At 51.6% G+C, this 9,612-nt stretch overlaps 1 protein-coding gene across 1 annotated transcript in view; it reads left to right on the top strand.

Annotated features, from left to right (window-relative positions):
• Positions 1-8,291, top strand: part of BCL2 (BCL2 apoptosis regulator) — a gene marked incomplete at both ends in the record, with an annotated part of 214,322 nt that extends 206,031 nt beyond the window's left edge. The window contains one exon of the mRNA XM_080714750.1: positions 8,157-8,291. Coding sequence (XP_080570876.1) covers positions 8,157-8,291 — 135 coding nt within the window. The remainder of the gene's footprint in view (positions 1-8,156) is intronic.
• Positions 8,292-9,612: the final 1,321 nt, after the last annotated feature.

A 9,612-nucleotide genomic window follows, 5' to 3' on the forward strand; every position in this document is an offset into this window, starting at 1 on the left:
TCTCTGATCTCTGGTGGATTAGCTCCAGGCAGAAGGATCTGAGCCTGCAGGTGGCCCAGTGACCCTACCTGCAGAATTGGCCTAGTGGCTGCTGCAACCACCACACACAAAAAAAATTGTCTCTGAGCTTCTCTCCAGATAGAACCCGCTGCCCCAAGCCAGGCGGTGAGGAGGCAGAGGTCAGATCCTGCGCCAGGGACCGATGGCTGTGGGCTCAGGTCTCCCCTAGCAGGTGGACACAGCCAGGCATTCTGGCCCGATGGCTGCAAATCCCCTGGAAGCTGCAGCCTGCTCAGGAAAGGAAGCAGCCATCGTTGGGGTGTCTCAAGTTCTGAGGTCCCTCAACTAAATTTACATCTCGCAGTACACCAAAACTTCACCCGGCCGACTGCGGTAGGCTGGGCGGCCGGTTTTGTTTTTGTTTTGTGCTTGGGTTTTTTCATCTCCTGCCATTAGGCCAGCAGGTTTCCAGTTACATCCGAATGATGCTTAGATTGGGTTTCTTGCGTGTCCTTGGCGTGGGATTCAGGGAGCTCCTCCTCCTGGGCCTAGAGTTCCTCCAAGATCAAACCATACTCCCTGGAGATGGCTTTGGGGGGCACGGTACTTCTCACGCCACCCCCAGTGTCTCTTGGGGACCCCCAGGCCCAGCAGCTGCGTGGCTGTCAGTTCTCTAAGGGACGAAGCGTGCGAGGGCCGGGCCCTGGGCACAGAGGGAGCATTCAGGGCTCATTCAGCACAATGTGACTGCAGAGGAAATCCTGCCGGGCCGGTGATGGGGGGAAATGGAGTCACTTCCTCACCAGCTGCTTTATTCAGGTAGAAAAACGTCCCGGACTCTGCACGTGAGCCTGCGCCCCTTTTGCTCAGAGCCAAGTCTGGAGTCAGGGGAATCTCTGAATCCTGGGGAAGTGGGGCTCCCTGTGGGGTGGGGAGTGGGGTGTGTCCCGCCCTGGGTGGGGGGGGGGCTCCCATCGCCTCCTTCTCTCCTCCCAGCATTATCTCACCACAGTTGCATGGCAGCAGATAACAGGGCGCTGGGAGTCTAGGGTCACCTTTGTAGATCCACATGCCACATGGCAGGACCACCCGGGTCCTTAAGTCTGCATGGAAGCCAGAAACCTCAAACCCCAACCTACAGCGCTGCCCCTCCCGTGACTTGGAGCATGCGCTTTACATTCCAAGCAAGCCCGCAGCGTCTCAATGCACGCTTGCAACCCCAGCATTCGGGAGGCTGAGACGGGAGGATCGCGGTTCACCGCCAGCCTCACTACTACTTGGTGAGGCCCTTTGCAACTCAGTGAGACCCGGTTTCAAAATAAAGAATAAAAATAGGGCTGGGAGTGTAGTTTGGAGGTATAATGCCCCTGGGTTCCATCCCCAGTACTAAAAAAAGGAATAAGAATTCCAAGCAACTGGGATCTTTCTCTTTTTTTCCTTTCCTTTTTCTTCTTTCCCCTTTGTTTTGTGTTTGTTTTGTTTAGGGAAGACTAGGATGGAACCCAGAAGCATTCTACCTCTGAGTTACACCCCCAGCCCTTTTGATTTTTTTATTTACATTTATTTATTTATTTATTTATTTTTGCAGTAATGGGGATGGAACCCAGGGGCATTCTACCTCCAAGCTCCACCTCTAGCCCTATATTTTTTATTCTTTATTTTGAAACAGGGTCTCACTGAGTTGCAAAGGGCCTCACTAAGTAGCCGAGGCTGGCCGCAAACCGCGGTCCTCCCATTTAGCCTCCGAAAGGCTGGGATTATAAGCGTGCGCCACCACGCCGGGCTCTTATGTCCTATTTTGAAACAAGAGTCTCACTAAGTTGTTGAGGGCCTAGATTGCTGAGGCTGTCCTCCAACCTGTGACCCTCCTGTCTCAGCCCCCCAAGCCCTGGATTACAAGCAGCATTTCCCAAAGCGTGTCTTCCTTAGTACTGACAGCACAGCAAGGCCCTCCTGGACAGAGGCAGAGGCGGTCAGAAGTTCAGAAGACTCGCTCAGCCTAGCCGTCTTGTGGTGACTCATAGCACTCGGGGACGGGCGATGCTCACAGCATCTCAGCAGTAGAGGCTGTGGACACCGAGCAGGGAGACCGTGCCTCGGGAGAACTGTGTCCCGGGAACCGGTGGAGTGTCTGCTCCTGGCAGGAAGGCCATCGGGGCTGCTGAACCAAAACGCCTGAATTCTGTTTAAGAACGCTGGTTATTTACTTGGCCTTTGACTGCTCTTTCTTATTTATTTATTCATTCATTTATTTGATGGTAGTGAGGATTGAACGCAGGGGTATTCTTCCTCTGAGCTATACCCCTGCCCTTTTGTTTGTTTGTTTGTTTGTTTGTTTGTTTGTTTCAAAACAGGGTCTCACTAGGTTGCTGAGAATCTTAGTAAATTGCTGAGGCTGGTCTCAAACCTACAATCTTCCAATCTCGGCCTCCTGAGTACTAGGATTACAGATATGTGCCACCATGTTTGCACTGAATGCTTTCCTTTTTTTTTCTTTTTAAAATCATCTATTAGGATATGTTTGGAAAAGCTACTGGATAGTGAAAAAACAATCCATTTAGTTCAGTTCTACAGCCATTTGCTGACTAATATGGGACCAGCACTTGCTCCAGGGATCCAGGATAAGTAAATACAAGACACCTATAGTGGGGCTAGGGGACCGTCACGGAGCAGATGATCTTCGTGTAATACTGAGACCAGGCGACGGCCGAGGATTACCTAGCTCAACCTACAAGTTTAGAGAAAGTTGTCTCAGAAAATAATTGCACTGAATTTCCACACGCCCCAGAGTTGACTTAAGACATGGAAGCTGAGCAGGGGGCTGGGCTGGGCAGAGCAATACTGGGAAGCTGTGACTTAAAGACTTTGGGCCAGCTGTGGTGTGCATGCCTGCAATCCCAGGCTGAGGCAGGAGGATCGCGGGTTCAAGACCAGGCTTAGCCACTTAGCATGGCCCTCCATAACTTAGCGAGACCCTGTTTCAAAATGAAAAATAAAATAAGGCTGGGGTGTCGCTCAGAGGTAGAATGCCCCTGGAGTCAAATCCCCCCCACCTCCTCTGTCTCTGTCTCTCTCTGTCTCTTTCTCTCTCTCTGTCTCTTTGTCTCTCTCTGTCTCTTTCTCTCTGTGTCTGTCTCTCTGTCTCTACCTCTGTCTGTCTGTCTGTCTCTCTCTCTCTCACACACACACATACACACACACACACGAGTTTATACTTAGGTTTGGAAGTGACAGTTTTGATACTGACTTGGTCACTCTGGCTGTGATACAAACAGGAAATGTCAGTGCAGAGCACAGTCCTGGAGACAGAGACACGAGGTTGAAAATCACCGCAGTGCTGAACACTGTGGCGCACGCCCATGTCCTCGTCACTGGGAGGCAGAGACAAGATCGCAGGCTGAAGGCAAGGCCAGCCTCGGTAACTTAAGACTCTCAGCACCCTAGTGAGACCCTGTTTCAAAGTAAAGGGTAAAAGGGGTTGGAGATGTAGTTTGGAGCTAGAAAGGGAAGAGTACGTAAAACATGTGGGATGCTCTCGGGTGTAGACTTACTCAGGGCACCAGCCCGGCTAAGGCAGGAGCGGGGAGCTTGGTAGAGGGCGTGCTGAGACCCGCAGCTCAGGGCCGGGGACCGCGTCCTATCGCTGCATCTTAGAAAGCAGCCGGAATAGGAAGCAGCAGCCACAGTGGAACATCGATGGCTATGGAGACCACGTGTGCCTGCAACCCCAATACTTGGGAGGCTGAGACGGGAGGATGGCGAGCAGGCGTCCAGCCTCAGCGACGCACCGAGGCTCTCAGCAACTGAGCAAGACTCTGTTCCCACATAAAATACAGAATTGGTTTGGGGGTGTAGCTCAAAGGTAGAATCCCCTGGGTTCAATCCCCTGTAACACACACACACACACACACACACACACACACACACACACACACACACACGACCTCAGAGACCTCATCGTAGGGGCGATGTTTAAGGCGAGAAGAAGGGAAGGAGATTGGCAAAGACAGGGTCCAGGCAGAAAGCAGGGGCAGGGAGACCGGGGCGAGCAGAGGAGAAGGCGTCCTTGAAGGACACAGCGCAGGAGGCAGGAGGAGGCGGGGAGCCCGGCTAACTACCCGAGATCCAGTACCTAGCAAGGCTCAAGCAGGAAAGCCCAGAGAACTTGGCTGCGTGGCGGTGTCCGTGGCCTCGGTGGGGGCGCTGGGCGGGTGCGCAGCCTGCCTGGGAGGAAAAAGCTGAGCCATGGGCAGGGTGGCGCACTCACCCCTGTGGACATTCTTAGGATATCTGAACCTCCGTAGCAAGGACAGTTGGTGGAGGAAGGTTGAGAAGTGAGGGAAGCCTATGGAATTGGCTCAGGGTGGGGAATAGCAGAGAAGGACCAGGACCGGTGGGGACGGAGGCTGGTGGGTGAGAGCTGTGGAATTCATACCCACTCAGAGGAGAAGAGGGTGACATTTGCTGCTAAAAACCAAAACAAGAACAACAGAAATGTGGAGGGCCGGGCGTGGTGGTGCACACATGTAATTCCAGCATTTGGGAGGCTGAGACAGGAGGATCTCGGTTCACGGGCAGCCCCAGCTACTACTTAGTGAGGCCCTTTGCAAGTCAGTGAGACCCTGTTTCAAAATAAATAATAAAAACAGGGGCTGGGGGTGTAGCTCGGAGGTAGAATGCCATCTCCGGTACAAAAAAAAAAAAAAAAAAAAGAGGGAGCCTGGTGTGGTGCCGCACACCTGTCACCCCAGTGCTTGGGACACTGAGACAGGAGGATCACAGGTTCGAGGGCAGCCTCCACAGCATAGCAAGACTAAGCACCCTAGCAAGACCGTGGTTCACAACCAAAAATAGAATAGGGCTGGGGGTGTAGCTCAAAGGTATAACGCCCCTAGATTCAATCTTCAGTATGAAAGGAAGAAAGAGGAAAGAATTTGCCAGATTTTTTTTTTAAATCTCATTTCATTTGGAATCAAGTTGAAATGACACTTGGTGAAGGGTTGGGGGGGGGGATTTTAGAGAGTGGGCTGCCCCGAAGGAGGGTGTGCCTGAGAGGGATGGAAAAGGGAGGTGCCAAGAGGCACTACTGCAGGGAGGACAAAGAGCCCCCTGAGCTCGGGAGTCCTGGCCCTGACCTCGCTGTCTCCACACCTCCCCGGCTCCCCTGCCATCCCAGGGGCTGGCAGTTGGCCTCTTTAGGGTCAGACCAGGCAGAACTCAGCCTGAGACCATCTGTGACCTCTGAATGAGAAGCCCGCAGAGGAGCCCTTACCTAAAGAACCACCACAGCCAGGCCCCGCCCGCCCCCTGTCCCAGGTGGAGGCTGGCCAAAGGAGGCCCGAGGGGAAGTCCGTGACCCCCCAGGGCGGCGGAGCCCCTTAGCCTCCACGTGGGCAGGGACGTGACGCCTCCTGAGTCTAGAGATGGGGAGATTTTGTGGGACTCAGGTTGATGGCAGCTCCGGTTTTCCTTTCTCCACTCTTTGTTGCTTTTAATATATAAAATGAGCTTGTGTTTATTTAAAACGGCTTTCAAACTTAAACAAATAATGACAGGCTGTTCAAACAGACTTCGGAAATCGCCCTAATCAGGATGTTTGAAAGGGCAAAGAGATTCTCTCTGAATCAAGTGGCCTTGTGGTCCTGAAACCTGCAGACTCTCCTCTGGGCCTTGGAATCGCTGAAGGGTAATAGGCGTGGCCTCCAACTGCAGGGCGACATGGTTCCCAACAGCCTGACTACTAATGTATAAGGCGTAGAGCCACATCCTACTGCCGGTTCTCATCTCCAGCCAGAAGATGCAGTTTTTGTTGTTGTTATTCTGGGGATTAAATCCAGGAGCATTCTACCTCTGGGCTACACCCACAGCCCCATTTTATTTTATTTTTTATTTAGAAACAGGGTCTCAGAAAGTTGCAGAGGGCCTCACTAAGTTGCTAAGGCTGGCCTAGACCCTACGATCCTCCTGCCTCAGCCTCCCAAATACTGGGATTACAGATGGGCATCACCATGTCCGTCTGTGGTTTAGATTTAATCACAGGACGCTCCGTTGTTGACTGACGGAATTCAGGTCCAGCCCTGACCTTCTCAAGGTCAAGCAAAAGGATAGACAGTGCACTTGGTACCCTGCAGAATCGGAGTGTCCATTGGCTGAGCTGTGGGGCTCTCACCCTGCCCATCCCTCCTTCCAAGAGGCAGGAGGAAAGGCCCTTGGGCATGTCTTTGAGCCTCGGTGCCCTTTGCAAGAGGGTCCTGCTGCTGGTAGATAATCCTGTCTCTTGTCATGGGTCTGTCCCTCGTCATGCAGAAAAAAAGGTTACTTCTGCAAGCAGTGACCTTGGTACCTCAGCGGTGTACCAAGACTGCGACTCACAGGTGTTATGTTCATGACCTGGCCTGCCTTCTCTTTCTCTTTCTCTCTCTCTCTCTCTCTCTCTCTCTCTCTCTCTCATTCTATTGTGGCACTGGGGATTGAACCCAGGGACTTTCTACCCTCAAGCTCCACCCCAGCTTTCTTTATCTTTTCATTTTGAAACAGGGTCTCACTAGATTACTGAGGGTCTCTATAGGTTACTGAGGCTGGCCTCGAACCTATGATCCCCCTGTCTCAGCCTCCCAAGTCTTGGGATTACAGGCTTGTACCCCCTTCATCTGGCTTTGGCCTGGCTTTTCTAAGACTCAGATAGAGACATTTTTAACGCCTATTAAAAAGAGTAAAAGGGAAAAAAATCTTTGCGCCCCCTGCTGGCCAAAATGTAGTGTCTCCAGAGCTCTATGGCCTCCGACGGGAGCCCTGGCTTGTCTGGGCTAACTGATCAACCCCAGGCCAACCTGACCCACACTGCAGACACAAGACACAGTTAGAGGGTTTATTTCAAACTAGGGTTTCTTGGCCTTTACACTGCTGGCACTGGGGGTGGCATAAGTCTTTGTGGTGGGGTTATCCTGTGCATTGTAGGAGGCTGGATCTTTTCCCTGGCTTCCACCCACTAGACACCAGGTCACAAGCACAGAAACATTTCCAGGCAGAGCCAAACGTCCCCCAGGCAGATCGCCCTCAGGGTGAGCCACTGGCCTAAACCCTTACTCGCTTTGTGAAGGGGGCCATGGGTCACAGGGCAGTGAGGACGGCCCAGAACCATCTTTATGACTGTAGGATGCCATTTTGGTGACTGGTTAGCTGAGTTCACATCTAGTGGTTTATTGCAAAAGAGTAACAGAACAGGTAGACAACAGTTTATGTACAAAGATAGGTCATAATCTTGTTTACAAGAGTTAAAGTTTAAAACACCCTAAGTAAGAAATTTGTTAAGTAAAAAAATATGTTATAGAATACAGAGTATTCGTAAAAAAATAACTGAGTAACTCTATTTTTAATAATGTAAAAAGTTCCTCTAATAATGCCTTAAACTCTCACTTCCGGGCTACTCCAGGATTCCCAGAGGTTTCTACATATAGAAGAAAAAATTTCAGATTTATAAGCATCTAGGTGAAATATTAACCCTGATTCAAACTAATGGCTAAATTTAGAAAGTAGTAATCAGTAGGAGAAATATTTACTAAGTACCTACAATGTACGTAGGGTCTTTGGGGAGACAAAGGGCAGGCTTTTTTTTTTTTCATCTTTAAAACAGGAACAATGAAATGACTTCCTAAGTTTGGTAGGAAGACTAAGTCCAGCACCGCCCATGAGACACGCTTGCACGCAGCAAAGTAATGAAAGACTGCAGAAGGCATTGTTGCTGCTGCCTTCGTTATTTTTATGAATGGCCGTGCTAGGTTTTGTAGTTACAAAACCTGCAATAGTTTCCTTCCCTCCTTAGCGCTTACCTCTCTAATACCCTATCTGCTGTGTATTTTGTGAGTCTCTACTGCTCCGCCGGATAAACCTTCCTAAGATAGGAACTCTTATTCTATTTTCTGCACTGCTGAATCTCTACGGTGTCTGGCATAGAAATAAGTTCCCAGTAAATACTTCCTGAATGCAAGAAAAAAGTAGACCCCCAAACCATCACCCCCCCCCCGAAGAGCATCTTCCTTTGCCCCTCTCGCCCTCTGAGGGTACCCACGCTGCGTGGCCACAGGCCCGTTCTGCAGGATGCAGGTCACAGCCTCCTCCTCAACTAACTCTCTTTTCTCTCTCCTCTCTCACGGCAGGATGCCTTTGTGGAACTGTACGGGCCCAGCGTGAGGCCTCTGTTCGACTTCTCCTGGCTGTCCCCAAAGACTCTGCTCAGCCTGGCGCTGGTGGGGGCCTGCATCACCCTGGGTGCCTACCTGGGCCACAAGTGAAGGCCACGGGCCCGCCCCCCAACAAATATGCAAAAGGTTCATACAGCAGTAGAAATAACGCGCATTGAGAGCGATGTGCCCTGAAATGAAGTCGCGGTCTCTTTCAAAGAGAGCAAAACACACGCAGTACACACACACATATACACACACGCACACATACACACAGTACACACACACACACACACACACACAGCTTTCAGGCAAAACGTCGAATCAGCTATTTACTGCCAAAGGGAAATATCATTTATTTTTTACATTATTAAGGAAAAAAAGATTTATTTATTTAAGACAGTCATGGAAACCCCCGTCTTTGGAAACCCTGGCTCCGTTGCGGAGCCTCACTCCGAGCGCGGCGCCCGCTGGCCCACGTGGTCTGGACTCACCCACCATCGCAACAGCAGATAGAGGGACCAATGACTGTCCCGCCCAGGAAGCCGGAGGCTGGCCTGGAGCTTGGAGAGGCGTTCACTGACTTGCGTTTGTCAGCCCTGGCACCCGGAAGATTCCAGAGGCAGCGTGCTTGGAGGGAAGGCCGTTTCTCCCTGGCCTGAAGGATGGACACTTTGCATCTGACTTGCATGGTACACAGCCAGCTGGAAGAGAAAACCTGGGAACTTCGGATGGACGTGGTCTCTGCCGAGACTCCCCTTTGGGGGACGGCGATGGGAAATATGCCCTTAAACCATAGGAAAGTATTTTTTTAAGCTACCAATTGTGCCCAGAAGCATTTTAGCAGTTTATACGATATCATCCAGTACCTTAAGCCCTGACTGTGTATATTCATATATTTTGGATACACTCCCCTCCCCATACTGGCTCTCTGTCCAAGTACGAAACAAGGTCCTCTGGGTTCCAGGAAACAGGTGTTTCGGTGACATACTCCGCACCAGGAGGCCACAAGGCGCCTGCGTCTAGGAGACGACAACTCTTGCAAAGCTTCTCCTGCGTCCCCATTGGGGCCTGGTTTGGGGGAAGTGGGCCAAGTGGAGCCTGGGTGTTCACCAGCCCCCGCCGAGGGTTTGCCTCAGAGCAGTTTGGGGTCTGAATGCTCTGGAGCGGATGCAGAGCAGAAGTCCACTGTCCAGAGAGAGCTGTAGTGGCCTGTGACTCGCGGGCCCCCTCGGGTAGCCCGATGTTTCCACGAGGGGCGTGGAACTGGGAACCTAGGAGTCGCGGCTCTCCTTATGACGTTTGTCACCTTGGAGGGAAGGGAACGGCCACGGTGCCTTTCCTGGCAGAGGACCGTGGCAAGGCTGGGAAGCTGCAACCCAATCAAAGTGCGAAGAAAGGGGAGGCTGTGGCCTCTTTGGCATCGCAGCCT

Source organism: Muscardinus avellanarius (assembly GCF_963383645.1).
Source record: "Muscardinus avellanarius genome assembly, chromosome: 17".
NCBI lineage: Eukaryota > Metazoa > Chordata > Mammalia > Rodentia > Gliridae > Muscardinus > Muscardinus avellanarius.